Source organism: Sprattus sprattus (assembly GCF_963457725.1).
Source record: "Sprattus sprattus genome assembly, chromosome: 1".
NCBI classification, from domain to species: Eukaryota; Metazoa; Chordata; class Actinopteri; order Clupeiformes; family Clupeidae; genus Sprattus; species Sprattus sprattus.
This window is the reverse complement of record NC_137920.1, coordinates 12,555,474-12,575,473: the sequence shown is the minus strand read 5'-3', so window position 1 is coordinate 12,575,473 and position 20,000 is coordinate 12,555,474. Positions and strand designations below refer to the sequence as shown.

Here is a 20,000-nt window from a genome sequence, read left to right as displayed (position 1 = left end):
GTACTGGATACAATGTTATGGTTGTCCGATAGCTTACAGTGTTATGCAGTTATGAAAACTGGGACATGTTTTGTTGTTGCTGTTGTGATTCTCCATGTCGACTAATTTGGGTATATGGAGAATTGCAGCATTGTGGAGTGTTTGGTGAATGTATTGCATATTTGCACTTTCTCTGTGTACTTCACTGACACTACTCTAATCACTGATAAGTAGAATTGCTAAAAGTGTTATAGGTTTCCAACAGCAGTGTGTAACTGGTACAAACAGAATGAGGTCATATGGTAACAACATATCGATTAATGTATATTTTTTACAAGAGTGTTTCATTTTGCAAAAGATCTGAGGGGTTTAGCCCATTGGGTGAGTGGTTGTGCTTATTGTGTGAGGTGTTTGAAAAACCAAACCAAAACATTTAAATCGTGATTATACAATCGAGAAAAACAGCACAGCACAGGCAGCAAATGATGGTCTACCGTGTTGCCAAATATGACTACTCTTGACTGGTTTTGTCTTGAACTCCATACCTCTTCACTTAGTAATTTGAAGTGTTTTGTAATGTATTGCCAAAGGTCTTCGATTCCACAGATCTTGCTCCGCTAATATTGAAACGTATGGTGTGTCTTTGCAGCGAAGTCGGATCGACTGAACCGTCTGTCAACAGTGTGTTTCGCTGTGTCAAAACAGCTCCCATTAGTAAAGTACAGATTCGCAAAAACAACCAGGTCACTGCTTAGACGCGTAACTGGGGCTCATATTTGGGTCTGAGACACATTGTTGTAGATACATAGCACGATTTAACTGTCTTTATGGACATGTGTTCCTCGCGGAACTTAGGCGGACTGCCACATCTCCCTCTTGATTTAGGCAATTCGCAGTTCGTTGCAACATGGATTAAGGCTAATTTTAAACCCACATGTGTTTCCCTTAAAGTATAGGCTGTGCTGTTTTCAACAGTCATCTTTGTATTAGTAAATGTTTTTTCTTCGCTCATATTTATTACCGAACCCGCTTGGAGAAAGCACACGCGATCCTATAGCAGAGGCAGGACACGGGGAGCTCTGTAGGGTGAGTCTAAACGGTTCTCATGTTGACTTTAATAGGGACCGTTCACGCTGGCTCTCCATTACTTCCCACACTTCTGTTGTCGCCCGTGCGCAATACAGACGTAGAATGGCAGAAGCTGCTCCAGCCCCCGCTGCTGCCCCTGCAAAGGCCCCCAAGAAGAAAGCAGCACCACGACCCAAGAAAACTGGACCGAGTGTTGGAGAACTCATCGTCAAGGCTATCTCTGCATCCAAAGAGAAGAAAGGTGTTTCTTTGGCTGCATTGAAGAAGGCTTTGGCGGCCGGCGGATACGACGTTGAAAAGAACAACGCTCGTGTGAAGGTGGCCATCAAGAGTCTGGTAACTAAGGAAACTCTAGTTCAGACTAAAGGCACTGGCGCCTCCGGCTCCTTCAAGCTGAACAAGAAACAGGCAGAGGAGAAGAAGAAGCCCGTTAAGAAGGCAGCACCCAAAGCCAAGAAGCCAGCAGCAAAGAAACCAGTTGCCGCAAAGAAGCCCAAGAAGGCAGTGGCTAAGAAGCCGGTGGCCGCCAAGAAGTCCCCGAAGAAGGTGAAGAAAGCCGTCACACCTAAGAAGGCAGCAAAGAGTCCTAAGAAGGCCAAAAAGCCCGTCACACCTAAGAAGGCAGCGAAGAGCCCCAAGAAAGTGAAGGCAGCCAAACCCAAGGCTGCAACGCCTAAAGCTGCTAAACCTAAAAGGGCTGCTCCCAAGAAGAAGTAAATGCTGCTCCCCCTGTCTCGTCAATGTTGTCACGCTAGACGCAAAGGCTCTTTTAAGAGCCACCCCAAACGAATCATTTGAATGCATCTGTTCCGACAATAGCAGTGGTAACGACTCTCATTTATACATGAAGCTCATGCAAAGTTTGCAATATTCTCAGTTGAAGATGTTAGTCTTTAACCGCTTGAAAGCAGACAGAACACTGCCCTTTGCAGTTATTCTCGATTAAGAAGAGATTTTTGACTCTTGTTTTTCAAAACCCCTCCGATCCATTGCAAAATGAAACACTCTTGTGTAACTACACACTCATTTAACAAAACAATATTTTGTTACCATATGAAACACACACGTTGCATACGACTGAATTATGTTTGTACCACTTACACACTGCTGTTATAAACCTAAAACCCTTTTAGCAATTCTACTTCTCAGTGATTAGAGTAGTGCAAGTGAAGTACACAGAGAAAGTGCAAATATACAATACATTCACCAATCACTACACAAGACCAATGCTGCAGACTGATGCAAATATGATTTAATTCTCTCCTTATACCCAAATCAGTCGACATGGAGAATCACAGCAAAACATGTCCCAGTTTTCACGCTACTACAGTAGTGTGCATAACACTGTAAGCTCAGCAAATATCAGACAAACATAAAGAACACAAGTATGTATCCAGTACAGGTTACAATTCCATTTTTAAAAGAAAAAACAGAAAATACGCTACAAATAAAGCTGTTTCATTTTAACATGATGTCTTTTTAGGATGTGTGCCAGTGTCGACTGAGAGACCTGAAAATGGCATGGTCAATGATAATGTTGGCTTGAATTTCTCTGGGCCCGATAGCATTATTGGCCAAAACCACGTCTATAATCTCTCTCTCTCTCTCTCTCTCTCTCTCTCTCTCTCTCTCTCTCTCTCTCTCTCTCTCTCTCTTGTTATTGGGTGAATATGGGCCCCCGTTTTCCTTTCAAGTTTCTGAATATGGGCCCCCGTTTTCCTTTCAAGTTTATTTGAAACATTTGGTCTTCTTCTTCTTTGAGCACCTTTTCCTCCTGCCTAAGGTCTTCCTCTTCCTCTACCTCCAGTTCGACCTCAGCGTGGCCTCGGCCTCATCCTCCTTTTTGGATTCCCCCTTTCACCCTCACTCTTCTTCTTCTGACTCCTTCAATTATGGTTGAAGACAGATGAACTCATCTGCTGCATTTCTATAGTGCTTAAACCTATTTGGTGTGTCTACAATTCAGAAAGTATGTGTTTGTGCACATAATGGCTGTGTTTATTTGACAAGCGCCTAGGTGTGGTGATTTGACAGTCAGTGTTTTGGAATTGCAAGCAAGTGACATCTTGATATACTGTACTTCTGTGTCTTATGTACACAAGTGTGCTTAGTGTTTTGCAAATCAGTTGTGTGTATTGTTTTGCGAAAAGTGTGATGTTGACATGTGCTTATAGTGGTGCAAATTGGATTGTTTGTAGTGTTTTGAAGAAAGTGTGGTTTACGATTGAAATCTGGGTCTTAAGCAGATCATTGTGTTTATAGTTCCGCAGAATTTGTATAAGGAGTTGGCAAATGAGTTACAGGCTGTGGTCATTGTGTCGTAAGTTTCATACGTTTTCGTGTGTAAACAATCAAGAAAAACTTCAACCAATTGGCTGATAGGAGTGATAATTTGACAGTTAGTGCTTTGGAACTGCAAGGAAGTGACATCTTTATATATATTCTGTGTGTGTAACGTATACAAGTGTGTTTAGTGTTCTGCAAATCACTGTGTGTATTGTTTTGCAAAAAGTGTGAGCTGTCACTGTGCTTACAGTGGTGCAAATATGGGCAGAGTTTTGCTCCTTGAGTGTAAGGTTTTGATAATTGTGTACTACTTTTGATTTGAGTGTTGATGCAATTGTAAATCAAAAACTATACAAAGTATCTAACAGACAGGCTTGTAGCACCCATGCAACCATTTCAGTCCTTTGTTCCATTGTTATAGTGTTCGCTATACATGGAGATTCTAGGACGTCCTGTTTGATTGTTTACTGTGACCATTAAACTGACATATCTGGTAACCAACTGGCAATGTACAACTGAAATGTGTAGCTTTAACTGTTTCATTGGTTCAAATATTGAGTGATTTTGAATTCTAAAAGGAAGAAGGAAATCCAGCAGGCGCCAAACTGAAGTGCCTCTGGTTTCCCGCACAAACCTACACGTTGATTGGCTCCCAGCATTCTATCCTTAACCACTGAGGCCCTGAGCAGCACTGAGCTTGAGGAGTATAAAGGCACACCCCTCTGTGGCTCTCCACACTTCAGTGTTTAGAAGAATCTATCGAAACTACAACATGAGCGGCAGAGGCAAAACCGGAGGAAAGGCCAGGGCAAAGGCCAAGACTCGCTCATCCAGGGCTGGACTCCAGTTCCCCGTGGGCCGTGTCCACAGGCTGCTCCGCAAGGGCAACTATGCTCATCGTGTAGGAGCTGGTGCTCCAGTCTACATGGCCGCCGTTCTCGAATATCTGACTGCTGAGATCCTCGAGTTGGCCGGCAACGCTGCCCGTGACAACAAGAAGAGTCGTATCATTCCCCGCCATCTGCAGCTGGCTGTGCGCAACGACGAGGAGTTGAACAAGCTGCTCGGCGGAGTGACCATCGCTCAGGGTGGTGTGCTGCCCAACATCCAGGCTGTACTTCTGCCCAAGAAGACCGAGAAATCCAAGTAAATCTCTGCCCCTGAAATATTAAACAAAGGCTCTTTTCAGAGCCACCCAATTACTTTATAAAAGTACATTCCAAGTTGTTGAGATGGCCACTTCCCCCTCCCCTTCACGTGTCGTTCAGTGGTCAAATGTGAACGGAATAATCCGACCCTCATGTTTGCAATGAAACGATTATGAACCAGTCAAAATTATAAGGAGAACCATGACCAACCATAAGAGTAGCTATATTACATAGGAGTAGATACGTTACAAGTGTGTATTTAGTAGGACTGAGGGAACCTTCATTACAATAGTGTACGTAGCAAGGCTGCGGGACCTTTCGCCAGTGCGGGCAAAAGACAAACCATGGGTTCATTGTGTGCCCTACCCATAACGTGCGGTCTTTAAAACGCATTTGTCAACCACTAATACTATTTAATGAAAGTATGGACGATGTCCTGATTACGAAAATACAATGTGAGGTCGTAAAATAAAGTATTGTGAGTATTTTGTGTCCAGCATTTTCTATTCGTGGTTTTTTTTTTTTTTACGTGTAACCGACTAATGGCATAATTTAGTGTATTAGTAGCCTATGTATACGTGTTTTATTTTGGAACTACCCTTTTTTTTTGTTAAAAGTGACAAAGGCAATTATATACCAGGGGGGTGGGCTCTGTATTTTTGAATTGCTGACACCACTCTGAAGCTCTTACGATGTCCAATCAGCGGAGACAGGGGGCAGGCTCGGATTGTAGGCCCTTCAAAAACCCGCTTTCCGCTCTGTGCTACACTTCAAACCGAAGAAGACTTACCATGGCAAGAACAAAGCAGACTGCTCGCAAATCCACCGGAGGCAAGGCTCCCAGGAAGCAGCTCGCCACCAAGGCTGCGCGTAAAAGCGCACCAGCCACCGGTGGCGTGAAGAAGCCCCATCGTTACAGGCCCGGTACCGTGGCTCTGAGAGAGATCCGCCGTTACCAGAAGTCCACTGAGCTGCTGATCCGCAAGCTGCCCTTCCAGCGTCTGGTCAGAGAGATCGCTCAGGACTTCAAGACCGACCTGCGTTTCCAGAGCTCTGCCGTCATGGCTCTTCAGGAGGCTAGCGAGGCTTACCTAGTTGGTCTGTTCGAGGACACCAACCTGTGCGCCATCCACGCCAAGAGGGTCACCATCATGCCCAAGGACATCCAGCTGGCCCGTCGCATCCGTGGGGAGCGTGCTTAAGTTCATTCATCACTCTAGAAATCAAAAGGCTCTTTTAAGAGCCACCAAACTGTCGATCAAAGCTCTATTCCGTTTAGTTGTCAATGGTGACATACACGATGCTCAGTGTGTTCTGCACTAAATTCTATTTACAGTTCGTGACCTTTCAAAACGTGTTTTATGAATTAAGCAGCATCTGCACCTTTTTTACTTTCACAACTACTCACGTTTGCCAGGTCTTGAATAGAACACATTGCATCCATGGGCAACGTGCTTAAATAATTCACTATCCTTTTACATGTGGAACACTCCAGATATACTAATGCAACATTTGCCTACTAGCGACATTTTCACGCATGACTCTTTTGTGCCATACGTGCATCAAAGCAACAGTTCCACTGTGAGAGTGGAGTGTGCGTATTTTTATTGAGGCTTATACACCACTAAAAGGTTTTGACCACTGGCTAAGAAAATACAAGCTTTTGTGACACATTTCAGCTGTATCACAACAAGGCCATTTAGCGACGCTTGGGGTCGCCATTCACATTAAACGCAGGTCATGAACATGCCTTATCTGTGCGCAAAGAATCCATGGCCTTTTTAGTCAAACTCACCCTTGTCTTGTATTATCGTAAGAGAAATAGTGTGGAGAGAATTAAACGGTTTACATGAAACAAAAAGCATTGGAATGACTTTTCAAGGAAGAGGTGGGTGGCTCTTAAAAGAGCCTTTGGGTTGGTGTGCGTAAAGAGAAGTCTTTACTTGGAGCTGGTGTACTTGGTGACGGCCTTGGTTCCCTCAGACACGGCGTGCTTGGCCAGCTCACCGGGCAGAAGCAGACGCACTGCGGTCTGGATCTCCCTGGAGGTGATGGTGGAACGCTTGTTGTAGTGAGCCAGACGGGAAGACTCTCCAGCGATGCGCTCGAAGATGTCGTTCACGAAAGAGTTCATGATTCCCATCGCCTTAGAGGAGATACCGGTATCGGGGTGGACCTGCTTCAGCACCTTGTACACGTAGATGGCATAGCTCTCCTTCCTGGTCTTTCGGCGCTTCTTGCCTCCTTTTCCTGCAGCCTTTGTCACTGCTTTCTTTGATCCCTTCTTGGGTGCTGGCTTCGCTACTTCAGGCATGATGTATCACTGTCTATGGCAAACAGAATATAGCTGCTTCAGTGAGGTTGTGACTGTTTTATACAAAGTGCTATGCAAATGACTGACTGCGTCACTTCAGACTCCTGTGTCCAGAATTCTCTGTAATTTCCCTCCAACACCAAGCGCCCAGGCACAGTTGGTCAATTTGTAGCGAAGGGGGCGGTCAATGAAACAACTCCAGCCCCCACAGATCAGCAGTTACCCCCTCCCCTTCTTTTGTCTCATTCCCCGCACTTTTCGTTGAAATGGAGAAAATCCTACGAAATAGATGTATGCCAAATATATAGATATACATATATAAACTAGCCTTAGATTGCGTAATCAATTACTTGTGTTTTGTTTCTGGAGATTCTGCCATTTTTACGCACATATGTGAGTCGTGGTATAAGCCCAATGTTACACCAAGTTTGCAAGAATTATAAATTCACAAAACTTCGATCCAAAGAGAACATTTATTTACGTCGCGCCGTACGCATCCGGGCGAGGAGAGGGGTTCTTGTTTTTATATCACACCATTAAATGCAAGGTAGCTTACGGTCAGAAATGAATGTACTGATCTAATCACGTTAGGCACGTCTGTTGTTTATATAATATAGTGATGTGGCAAATGGTCTGATCATAATCTTGCCATTTATTTGCACCAATGATAGAATCTCCTGCCTGATCTGAGTTATTATAATCCCAATTCAAGGGGAACACTTTTATATTGTCGGTTGGTGTCACGCCATCAACGTTGGGATACAGCCTTTGTAAAGCAATTGGGTGGCTCTTAAAAGAGCCTTTGGGTTCAGTTTGTATGTGTGATCAAATCTTTATCCGCCGAAGCCGTACAGAGTGCGGCCCTGACGCTTCAGAGCATAGACCACATCCATGGCGGTCACGGTCTTTCTCTTGGCGTGTTCGGTGTAGGTGACGGCATCACGGATGACATTCTCCAGGAAAACCTTCAGCACACCACGAGTCTCCTCGTAGATGAGGCCGGAGATACGCTTCACGCCACCACGGCGAGCCAGACGACGGATTGCTGGCTTTGTGATACCCTGGATGTTATCACGGAGAACCTTGCGATGACGCTTAGCGCCCCCTTTACCGAGTCCCTTGCCTCCTTTGCCTCTGCCAGACATGATTTCAGGTTGTCTTCTGTCTTGTTACAGTCAAAAGATGTACCTCATTGCGCTGCAGTGAGCGTACTCATGCTCAATGAGAGGACGTTGGTGAAGACTACTAAACACTCCCCTTTGCTTGTCCCTCCTTTTCAGAATGGAGAGTACCCACAGCCCCACCCACCCCCAACAAAAGTAGCAAAGTACACAGAGCCACCGAAATTGATACTTTGATACACGCTTCTGATTGTTACAAGTTACAAGTATTTTATTTGTCAGATGCACAAAATGACACAGGGTCAGACAGGGCACTGAGATTCTTACAGTTTTTCAAGATTGCTAAAACACATTTCTTGAAACAGTCACCCATTTTCTCGAAACTGTAAACACAAAACCTCAAAACAGTTTTACCTGTGCTCAAAATAAACACTGCTCTCAAGTCATAAACAAAGTGATCAAAATGATATACACTTTCAAGTAAAAAATACACCAAAAAATAGAAAACACATTGTTCAAAACATCTCAGGGAGAAATACATTATTAATCTAAATCAAATTTCCTATTTATCCATCATTGTCTTTTGATGAATGAAAACATGTTCTCTCATAATAGCTACAAATGTATCAGAAATAACTACTCTGCTTTGCTCTAACTTTTGTTGTTTCGTTCCCCTCCTTGTACCCCATATACGTAGTACTGTACCCTGCATCTCACTACTCACAACTCACTCCGGTGCTTTGTTGATATGAACCTGCAACCAGTCAAACTCTATTGAACAGTCAGTACTGGTACTGTAACCAATAGAAAGCACAATGTTCAGGGCCATACAACTTGTTTATTGTGCATTATACAGCCTACAATGCACTGTAGGCCTACTACAGTATACCTACACTACTACTCCTCTTCCTCCTCGCGGCCACCTAGCATACACACTCATTCTCGTCCTCTCACATTGTTTCTTCTATCCATTCTCAGACATTCTCCTCCCCACCTTCAACAACCTGTTTGCACTCTAAACTGGCTGATATTGGTTGTGGCACATCATTTGATACAAGTGGAATACATTTTGAGTGGTTGTGTTCAATCAATGACATTAATTCTCTCTTTGTATCTGATGGTTGCCACTTGTGTTTACCAGAATTATAGTGCAGAATGTGTTTTGAGACTGAGAATGTGTTTAGAGTTTTGCTGAAAAGTTAAAGTGAGATCTGCAAATTGTGTTTTACCATGTGGAATAGTTGAAGGTATTGACAACAGACTGCACAATTATTTACATGAGTTCAGGCAACTGAGAACTTTGTTCAGCCAATGGGTTAATGGGCTCCTGACATTAATAAGGTTTTTATAAATCTGACCTGGATACAAAGTGACCAAATGAAACAAAACAAGTGTGCTTATGTTTGTGCTTGTGTGTGCGTGAGTGCTTGCTTGTGTGTGTGTAACTCTTCTGCTTCTGTACAGACTACTGTATGTCTCCTGCTTTATATCTTGGCCTGGAGTGGTTGTGAGCGACACAGCGGCCAAGTAGACCCATCATTCTCAACTCACAATAATCCCCCAAACAGACCCATATTTGCACCACTATAAGCACATGTCAACATCACATGTTTTGCAAAACAATACACACAAGTGATTTGAAACACAATTCTATACATTAGACACAGAAAAAAATATCAAGATGTCACGTCCTTGCAATTCCAAAGCACTGACAGTCAAATTACCACACCTATGTTGCAACTGGTTAAACACAGCCATCAAATGCACTAACGCACGATACCTCAATTGTAGACACACCAATCATGTTTAAGCACTATACAAATGCAGCAGGTGAGTTCACATATCTTCATCCAAAATGGAAGGAATCAGAGGGAGAAGAGTGAGGGTGAGAGGGGGAATCCACGGAGGAGGAGAAGGAGAAGAGGTAGAGGCCGTGCCAGAGGTAGAGGCCGAGGTGGAGGTAGAGGTAGAGGCAGAGGTAGAGGTAGAGGTAGAGGTAGAGGTAGAGGTAGAGGTAGAGGTAGAGGTAAAGGTAGAGGTAGATGAAGAGGAAGCTGAAGAGCAAGAGGAAGAGGTAAAAGAAGAGTCATGAAGTCCTGAAGCAGGAGAGGCTCAAAGAAAATGACCAAATTTGTCTGATGAGATTCGCTCCACACTTGTGAACCATGGATTGACGCACAGAGAGGCTGGACTACAAGATCGGTCGAATTTCAGCAGATTCACAGTGGCATCTGTCATTAGGACCTTTCGACGAGAAAACAGGTCAGAAATTATCTTTGTACAGCTGTTTATTGTATGCACCACATCAGCACTTGTGATACCCCTTCCTGTGGCATTTTACAGTAGGTTACATGTATTTGTTCTACATAGGATTATATTCGCACAACAGCAAGAGAGAGAGAGATCGTAACCATGGTTTAGGCCAATAAGGCTCAGAGAAATTCAACCCAACATTATTGGAGACCATGTCATTTTCCGTCAATCAGGTCTCTCTTTCTACACTGGCACGCATCATGAAAAAACATCAGGTTCTGATGAAACAAGATTTATTGAGTGCCTTTTGAGTATGTGGAGGTATGTATTGTTCACTTTAGCACTGTAATGTTGCCTATTGCACACGTAACCTTTTTACATGTAAATGTACTGAAATACCAAATCTATGCTCAACTATACAATCTTGTCTTTCACTGTATTTCAGGGAGTTTTACATCCCTCAGGAATTTACATATATAGATGAGGCAGGGTTCAACCTCACAAAAGTAAGAAGGAGAGGCAGACATATCATTGGCCACAGGGCTTAAATCAATGTTCCAGGCCAACTTGGGGGTAACAGCACTCTTTGCAGTGCCATCACCCAGAATGGGATCCTCCTTCGGCCTCACATCTTAGGGCCGATTGAAAACCTCAAATCACTGAAATTAACCACATGCACCACATGCTACTCATTTTCGTCTGGGACAATGGGCCTCATTTATATAACGTACTTACGCACAGAACTGCGTGCGATCAAATTCACGTCTGAGTACAGATTTATATTTATCAAAGACGTAGAAAAGGACGTATCTCTTCACCTGGTTTCAGTTCATGTAAGTACATTTCCTTGCAGCAATACTGGAGTACTGCAGGAATTAAGGACTCTCCGGGCGCCGACAACCGACACGCAGTTTCATCATTATCATCGTTCGTCAGCACCACCGTCACCATTTGGACTAATGGTGAAAGGCCAAATTAATGTTTCACTCAATAAAATCAAATAAACTATTAGAATAATTCACACATGATTGAGATTGACGTCTTATAGGTATTCCGTTTTAATTTCACAAGTGTAAAACATTTCCCTCAAATGTATAGCCTATAAAAAGACTAATAGTGGCTTAGTTTTCAGTCAGAGATATGGCTGCATTGGCTTCTTGGTTAGTCATTCATTTAACTTTTAAACCAATTTAAAAGCAACTTTAAAAGTTTAATGTGTACAGTGATTTTGCATACCCTTCAAACTTCCCATTAGGAGACCACGATTAACCGCTACGGATGTGTCTCTCAACCCCCATCTCCGACCCTGAAAGTACGTGTGGTTTCACTAGTGAAAAAAGATGTCCTCCTTAGTTCACCCAATTATGCCAAGCATCAAAACAGTTTATTTTCTATTCATTGTATAAGTTAAATTGAGGAGACTAGTAACATCAGCTTGATGACTTGGTTTGATTTCACACAATGGGGACTTTCCTCTTAGGGGACAAAGGCATGTTCGGATTTTTTGGAGGTAGTCTGATATGCCTTGTTGCTTTTATCTCCCCTCACATTGATGCACAAGTGGCATATGAGTATATTCTAGAAGACCTCAGCAATAATAACATGATGGAAAAAAGATGTGTAGTAAAATATTTCTTTATTTAAATCAAATGTAAACATACCCTTAAAGCAACCTACTTTCAGAGGAGCTCAGACTTTGACCAAAAACACACTGTAAAGTTTCAGAACTAGACTTTTGATGTCTGAACCTTGTCAACATAGAAGTTAGCTAAACATATGTGAGGTTAGCACTCATAAAGTGTGTGTGCTTTCACTGCTACAAACTTATAATTTCAGATTGACCTTTCCCTACACAATGAATATTGAAGTAAGAAACGATAACCACTTCAGTTCCCCCCATGATGCCAAGCCTCAAAACAGTTTCTGTCTGTTTCAAGGCACAGATAGACATCACATGCTTCGCACTTCCAAGGGGTTTTGATGTCCTTTCGACTCTCAACTCTGCAATGTACACAGCTCTTCCGGACGTGGCGAGTCCCCTTGCCACCAACGGTGGGAGGCTCAACCTCACAAACTGGTGTGCAAAACATTCTGGCATTCGGGACAGGAGAAGTCTGTGGCTGAGTTTCCTGTGGGATACCAAACAGCTGTGCAGTGAGCTCCTCCATGAAAGACTTGTGGCTCATGCTGTCCTTGTGCATGTTTTGCATTAGTTCTTTGTGGAGGAGGAAGGCGTTTGTTGCAGCAACGTCCAGGAAGTGATAAAAGAGTTTCTTGTACCACTTCACAGTCGTGTGTTGTGATTTGTAATACTGGTCTGATGAATACAAACCTCCTATGAACTTGTTGTATTCTACCACCGGTGACGGGCATGGAAGAGACTGTGAGGACCAGACACCCTCTCTGGATCTCACTCTTGTCTCTCGTACATCCCCAGTGTAGGCTGCGTGGATGGTGGAGCAGACAGCTCTCACCTCATGTGTATCCATCCAGTTCACATACACCAGGGGACCATCCCTTATCCAGCGACACGTTCCTGTAGGGGACCTCTTGGTCAGTGCATTGACAGCACTGCGTGGGCAGCCCCTCCGAGCATATCTGTATGCTCCACAAGCACCAAACTTGGAAGCAAACAAGTCCTTGAAAAGCTTTGGGCTTGTGTAGAATTCATCCATGTACACATGATATCCAGACCCCAAATATCTTTTGTCAATCAGTGACATGACAGCGTCATAAGAGAGACCTTGCCCTGTTATGAAGTTGTTATTTCCATTGTATACAGAAATGTCAAGAGTGTACCCATTGCTGGAGTCTGCCAGCACAAACAACTTGAAACCACACTTAGGGGAAGCCACCATACGCTCGTCCACAGCAATGTTCCTGCGAGGCTGATAGAATGCCTTACAGGCACTCCGGATAGTGTTCATGAGGGGCTTGAGCCGGAACAGTCGGTCATGTGCTGAGGTTCCCCTCTTCGCATCATTCACTCTGTCCCCGTCTGGGTCGCTCATGTGCACATTGCAGGAGATTGTTTGGAATCTGCCTCTTGCCATCGCCTGGTCTGCTAAAGGGACGTAGCAGGGATGGCCTTTCCTCCAGTAGTCTCGTACATCATTCAGCTTGACCATGCCCATAAGGAATATCAGTCCAATGTATCTGTAGAATTCAGCAACTCCAACATCCACCCATTCATACTTCACGCCGTTGGCTATGGACTTTGCAGCTTGCTTGTTGGTGTTTTTGCAGAGTGTTTCCACAGCACTGTCTGAAAAGAAGAGTTTGAAGAGGTCCAGGGGAGTGTGGTTGTATGCTGCACCCAGCTGCACACCAGGCTCCCTTGCAGGAAGAAACCGCAGTTTTGCTGGACCGGCATCTTTGTCATTTTCTGACTTCCATTTGAGCAAACGTCGTGCTCTTTTCCTCAGCGGTGTAGGTGCAATGTTCTCTACGTCTCTGTAATACAGAACATTTAAAACAATTAACAGTTGTTCTTTCATATAATGTTCAGGGACTTTAAAACGATAAAATTCCAGCACTGCAATTCACAAGTTCGGTCATTTACATCTGGCTAGTTTCGATCGTTTACCCCTGACTAGTTTCGATTCACACCTATTGTACACGTTAAAATAGCATACATGACTAGGGTTTGTGTTTGCAGCTCAACATCACTGGCTGAACCAAGCGCCTATGTTTTACTTATTTTCGCACTGACAACAGTCTCCAACTTCGACACGAACTTTTAAGTAAGTTGTAATGGGTTGCTGTTGTTCCTAGAACGTTAGATATTTCATCGTGGATTACTTTAAAATACTGACATATTTAATATAAAAGCCAGCATACTAGCTGGCTAACTGGCGCGCTAATCTAGTGTGTTGTGCTATTTCCACACACTGCCACGCCAACTGCAGACGGTTTTAGCCTACAATAATTCGCTCAACTCAGAGCATAATATGACATGCGTTTTACTCCCTAGAAGTTAATCAACATCATGCGTTACAAGAGCCAGTCAAGTGAATAAAACTTACTCATCAGAGATATCCTCAAAGGGGTCAAGACGATGCACGAAGTGGTTCTGTTCGTCATCACTGTCTTCACCACTCTCATCGGAGGAATGGTTGTCCTCCTCGCTCTCCAGAGCAAGTTCCTCCCGGATCAGGCACGATGCGTTAGCAGCAAAGATATGTTGCGACATGTTGCTTCTCCTCAGTCTGTATAATAACACGTACAATGTGAACTGCACTATATGGCCGCAAAAAAGGGGCGTTTACTCAGGGTTCCCCGCCATGTCATGACCCAATAGCGATCGCCGAAATATCATCGCTTACCATATGAATAGCCCTCATTTGCTATGAATGGGCCATTAGGAGTTAATTCTCGCGCAAAGACTACAATGTGCAAGCTTTTCTTTCTATTTTCCTGAAAAGTTGCTTATTTTCGTTTTAGTTTTAAACTTCATGCATTTAAAAGTAAAAGATTCAAGGTTTCTGGTTCTTTGTATGTCTCTAGGACAAAAACTCGTAACACTTCTTAAAAGAAAGCCCCGACATCTATAATTAACTCGTGATGATTTAACCATTTCGTTTATTTTACTATTTCAAAATTCATGTCCTATACTATATCCATCACCTGATTATGGCAATTTTCACCAGCTTGAGTCGGACAGTCGCTCCCAGTCTGTTTATTAGACATTATCACCGTCTGTCTGCACTCTCGCGAGGCTCACTCACTCTGGTTAAAGGCATATTGACAACAAGAAAATCATCCCTGAAAAATCGTCTCAAAATCAGTTTACGAATAAAAGGTAGCATTGTTTGATAATCAATGTCTGTTTTAAGAAACGTGCACAGTTTTTTGTTCCTCCAGACTGCGCCAAACGTCTGCTGTTTATGTCCCAAAGAACACTTAAGGTAATTACGAAGTCTTAAACATCATCCAAACATCTCACACGTCCACACCAGTCTTTATGCATGTTTTGTGTCGGAGTAATGTGTGTAGTTTTGAAAACACTATTGCTTTAATGTTTCAGAAGCACTGGCAGTAATTGAGTGCAGTCAATTGCTTTTAAAAACCCAGAGGTCCTAGATGATGTTATGGTCGTTTGTTAGTCGTACACTTATGTACATTAGACACAGACCAGTATATCAAGATGTCACTTGCTTGCCATTCCAAAATACTGACTGTCAAATCACCACACCTAGGAGCTTGTCAAATAAACACAGCCATTATGTGCACAAACATATACTTTCTTAATTGTAGACACACCAAAATAGGTTTAAGCACTATAGAAATGCAGCAGATGAGTTCATCTGTCTTCAACCATAATTGAAGGAGTCAGAAGAATTAGAGCGAAGGTGAAAGGGGGAATCCAAAAAGGAGGAGAAGGAGGAAGAGGCTGAGGCCATGCTAGAGGCTGAGGTCGAAGTGGAGGTAGAGGAAGACCTTAAACAGGCGGAAAAGGTGCTTAAAGAAGAAGAAGACCAAATGTATCAAACTTGAAAGGAGGACGGGGGCCCATATTCACATTATAACAAGAGAGAGATCATATCTCAGAAAAAAAAAGATCAGTCTCAGAAAAATTCAAGCCATCAGTTTCGGTGACCATGGCATTTTCAATAATGTCCATCAGGTCTCTCAGTCAACACTGGCTCGCCTACTGAAAAGACATCAGGTTCAAATGAAACAACTTCTATCTGTACTATTGTTTTACTATAATTTGAACCTGTACTGGATACAGAATTTTACGTTTGTCTTATATTTGCTGAGCTAACAGTGTTGTGCACACTACTGTCGTAGCATGAACAGTGGGAAATGTTTTGTTGTGATTCTCCATGTTGACTGATTTGGGTGTATGGAGATAATTAAATTATATTTGCATCAGTCTGCAGCATTGGTCTTGTTTAGTGTTTGGAGAATTTATTGTATATTTGCATTCTCTGTGTACTTCACTTACACTACTCTAATCACTGAAAAGTAGAAATTCTCAAAGTGTTTTAGGGTTGCAACAGCAGTGTGTAACTGTTACAAACAGAATTAACTCATGCATGTGTGTGTTTCTGAGGGTTCATGTTGATGCCACACAGAGAGGGTACATGTTGATGCCCCTCAGCCACAGAGAGGGTTCATGTTGATGCCACACAGAGAGGGTACACGTTGATGCCCCTCGGCCACAGAGAGGGTTCATGTTGATGCCACACAGCCACAGAGAGGGTACATGTTGATGCCCCTCGGCCACAGAGAGGGTACATGTTGATGCCCTCAGCCACAGAGAGGGTACATGTTGATGCCCCTCAGCCACAGAGAGGGTTCATGTTGATGTCACACAGAGAGAGTACATGTTGATGCCCCTCGGCCACAGAGAGGGTACATGTTGATGCCCCTCAGCCACAGAGAGGGTACATGTTGATGCCCCTCAGCCACAGAGAGGGTTCATGTTGATGCCACACAGAGAGGGTACATGTTGATGCCACACAGAGAGGGTACATGTTGATGCCACACAGAGAGGGTACATGTTGATGCCACACAGAGAGGGTTCATGTTGATGCCACACAGAGAGGGTTCATGTTGATGCCACACAGAGAGGGTACACGTTGATGCCCCTCAGCCACAGAGAGGGTTCATGTTGATGCCACACAGAGAGGGTACATGTTGATGCCACACAGAGAGGGTACATGTTGATGCCACACAGAGAGGGTACATGTTGATGCCACACAGAGAGGGTTCATGTTGATGCCACACAGAGAGGGTACATGACCGTGACAGACTTCATAAAACACATCTTTGTTTTCAGGAGGCCTGTCATAATTGTTTCCGTCGCTTAGATTGGAGCAAAGCTGAAAGCTGTCTCGGGACAAGGTATCCCGGAACAGCCCAAGATTTGCGACTGATTATTGATGATGATTATTGATTTCCTATACATTCACACCCTAGGGAACTCTGAGCACGCACATTGCCATGACAAGCACACAAGGGCTTCTATGCACTGATGCATGTGTATAACCCTTCACAGCGCTAGTCATTGTGGTCATCAATTCACAGGGATGTTTACCGTTTGAAGTAGACACAAGCAGTTAATGGTTCAGTGATGTTTGTGATAGTAGATAACACAGGAGAATAAGGAGTCCCATGTCACTAGATGTACACAGAACAGGGGAATCATGCCACTGGGTGTCTTTTTTTCTTTGTCAGGTTGTAAAAACCTTGAGACATTTGATTGATAGATACCGTAGATAGATAGATAGATGGATACTTTATTAATACAGAGGGAAATTTAACAATCCCAAGGAAATGATACTTGTATTGGTTGGCGCTATACCAATAACATTGAATTGAATGGAATTTAGGTCGTTTTCACAATTTCCTCCCTAATTCCATGCCCTGACACTTCCTCATCACATCTGGTCCAGTCACTGGTGCTGCGTGATCCCTTACATGATCTCCTGGAAACGCTAACTAAAAATGACATATCTTTAGAACAGCAAACACTTCACTATACAGTTATAATCAATGGGTAATGTATTGGTGCTCGAGTGTGTTGAGATAAAGATGAAGCTGCGCCTTGTGTTACCTCCTGGTATGAAATATGCAGTATAAATAAAGTTTGATTTGTCATTTCTCTACAATGAATATAGTATTACGCATGGAATGAATTAGCTCAGTGTAACGCTTAGCCTATGTGGACTGTTGCATTTATGAGTGTACGAGCTACCACCGCCGCTGGCTGCAGCCGACTGCAACTCCAGATGTGCCTTCGCAGGCACTGGAGCAGACCTTGTTTATGGGATGCAGCCATTGGTTCAGATGGTTGCTAGGGCGCCGAAGACCCACCAATAACATCCGCGTATGCTGCCCGAGTTTGTGTTAGCTGCGTCGCTAGATACAGAAAAGGAAAACTCTGATCGGTCAGCGTTAGCCAGGCCAAATTGTATCGGGTGAATTATTTTCAGTTACAAAGTCACACTTAGCTGGAGGTCTTGGTATGCGGCTACTACTTCGCTCTTCACTGTTTCTTGCTGTGACATTTGTACCGTTGCCCACATTAGTGTGCTCCATGTCTTTTCAGAATGCCTGTTGAAGATGTGTTGCTGTCCCTTGCTATGTGTTGCTGTGTAGACCGTGGCTGTCTTTATTAGGCTATGCATTTCAGAGGTTATAGCTAGAGCTTATTCTGTTTTGGCAGTTTTTTTTATCCGCTTGCTCGCTTTGCTTCCGGCTCTGTTAGTGTGTGGGTTTCCGTTGACAATCATGACCGCGGGCTGTGTCGCTGTGCCTCGGATCATACCAATTCGGAAGCCGGTGCCAGGGAAAGCCAAACACGAGATAGACACAGTCACACCAGTCGAGATCAAATCAGGTAACACCGGTCTTTGCTATGGACAAATCTGTATGGCAAGTTAAAAAAAAAAAAAACGAATGAACACATTCGTTTGTGTCACATCGATTCATAGACATTTGCAAGCTTTGTACTGATATTAGCATGCTATGTAGGCTACTGAAAGTGTATTACCAGTAGACTACTGCAGACCTACTTCTGCTTAATATGCGTTGTAAATATTGTAAAGTAAGTCACATGATTTAGAGTTATGTAAGAAATGCGCCTAGACGGAACACATCCAGAGTAGCCCATTTTCACCTTCACCATATTCCCCCTCTCTTCCTTTCCAGACACCTCTGATGTTAGTGTTTACTTCACTGTGGACGGCACCAAGCCATACTTGAACAGAAGGCCGGGGGGCGGGGCGGTCAGCACCGTCAGGTACAGCTCACCTGTCTGCTTACCTGCAGGAAAGGTGATCGTCAAGGCCCTGGCTGTCAGATGGTGAGATTGGGATTTGGAATATCTAAACTCTTAATTGGACAATCGGTGTTTACCTGTTGAATTGTTTGGCTTTGTGGATAGGGCATTATTATAGACGTCGAGCTATAGCCCACAATGATTCACTTGTAATGTAAAGACCAAAAACAGTTATAAGAAAAAGGCTAAATGAAAGAATTGTGATTGTGTGTGTATTAGATATTATGTGATTGTTTGTGGTATGAGAGATAATGTGATTGTGTGTGTTTGAGATGATTATGTTATTATGTGTGTTTGAGATGATGATAATATGATTGTGTGTTTGAGTGATGATGTGAGTGTGTGTGTTTGAGATGATTAGCCTATGCGTCTCTTCGCAGTGACGGGAGGGAGAGCGGTGTTGTCACTAAGGTCTTCCTGGTGGAACCTGCGGCCCAGGTGGAGGAGGATGACCCATGGGACGAGCAGGGTGACGGGCCTCACGCGGCACACCGGGCCTTCCGCTCAGAGAACGGGTCTGGGGACACTCCAGGTATGCGATGGATCTGTCCGTCAGCACGAGATGTTCTGATAAAACATAAAAAGAGAAAATAAGGAAACAACTATCTTTCTTAATAAATATGATCAACTGAGCACAAAACTGAGTACTTTTGAGCTTTTCATTGGTATATATTACGTTGTTATTGCCCTCTAGTTTTGTTTTGTATAATAATGTATTGGTTTCATTTGTTTTTTCCTTTGGTGAAATGAGAAACTTGCTGATCACTTAGGATTTGTTTGGCTTTAGGAAAGGTAAAGGGACACTCCTCATTAATTTCAGTGACAGCAACAGTAGCACACATTAAGGGTTTAATAGCAGTAGGATGACAGACACCACAGTGGCAGCCACACTTTAAGGGCTGAAAGTCAGTAGAAAAGTCCAGTCGTTGAATGTTCTTATACACAAAACATTCTGTCATACTAATTCCTTTATGTGTGTGTATTGTGTGTACTTCAGGAATCATGAGGCCACCCAGCGG

General features: G+C 43.4%; 6 protein-coding genes across 6 annotated transcripts in view; 4 read left to right on the top strand and 2 right to left on the bottom strand.

Moving 5' to 3' along the window:
- Positions 1 to 1,170: 1,170 nt before the first annotated feature.
- On the top strand, positions 1,171 to 1,785 carry LOC308364964 (histone H1-like; the record flags this gene model as incomplete). Its single annotated transcript, XM_080838256.1, has 1 exon — positions 1,171 to 1,785. One exon carries the CDS (start codon positions 1,171 to 1,173, stop codon positions 1,783 to 1,785), a length of 615 nt encoding a protein of 204 aa, XP_080694382.1.
- Positions 1,786 to 4,126: 2,341 nt separating this feature from the next.
- LOC308365102 (histone H2A-like) lies at positions 4,127 to 4,504 on the top strand (the record flags this gene model as incomplete). Its single annotated transcript, XM_080838433.1, has 1 exon — positions 4,127 to 4,504. The coding sequence occupies one exon, from the start codon at positions 4,127 to 4,129 to the stop codon at positions 4,502 to 4,504; it is 378 nt and encodes a 125-aa protein (XP_080694559.1).
- Positions 4,505 to 5,204: 700 nt separating this feature from the next.
- LOC308365292 (histone H3.2) lies at positions 5,205 to 5,704 on the top strand (the record flags this gene model as incomplete). Its single annotated transcript, XM_080838669.1, has 1 exon — positions 5,205 to 5,704. Exon 1 carries the CDS (start codon positions 5,294 to 5,296, stop codon positions 5,702 to 5,704), a length of 411 nt encoding a protein of 136 aa, XP_080694795.1. The 5' UTR covers positions 5,205 to 5,293.
- Positions 5,705 to 6,441: 737 nt separating this feature from the next.
- On the bottom strand, positions 6,442 to 6,816 carry LOC308365171 (histone H2B 1/2-like; the record flags this gene model as incomplete). The annotated part of the gene is made up of 1 exon (XM_080838520.1): positions 6,442 to 6,816. One exon carries the CDS (start codon positions 6,814 to 6,816, stop codon positions 6,442 to 6,444), a length of 375 nt encoding a protein of 124 aa, XP_080694646.1.
- An 833-nt stretch (positions 6,817 to 7,649) lies between these two features.
- On the bottom strand, positions 7,650 to 7,961 carry LOC308365282 (histone H4; the record flags this gene model as incomplete). Its single annotated transcript, XM_080838657.1, has 1 exon — positions 7,650 to 7,961. The coding sequence occupies one exon, from the start codon at positions 7,959 to 7,961 to the stop codon at positions 7,650 to 7,652; it is 312 nt and encodes a 103-aa protein (XP_080694783.1).
- A 10,470-nt stretch (positions 7,962 to 18,431) lies between these two features.
- Positions 18,432 to 20,000, top strand: part of LOC308367415 (double zinc ribbon and ankyrin repeat-containing protein 1-like) — a gene marked incomplete at both ends in the record, with an annotated part of 10,884 nt that continues 9,315 nt past the window's right edge. The window contains 4 exons of the mRNA XM_080841322.1: positions 18,432 to 18,540; positions 18,852 to 19,005; positions 19,362 to 19,513; positions 19,979 to 20,000. The exon at positions 19,979 to 20,000 is cut by the window's right edge and continues 91 nt beyond it. Coding sequence (XP_080697448.1) covers positions 18,432 to 18,540; positions 18,852 to 19,005; positions 19,362 to 19,513; positions 19,979 to 20,000 — 437 coding nt within the window. The remainder of the gene's footprint in view (positions 18,541 to 18,851; positions 19,006 to 19,361; positions 19,514 to 19,978) is intronic.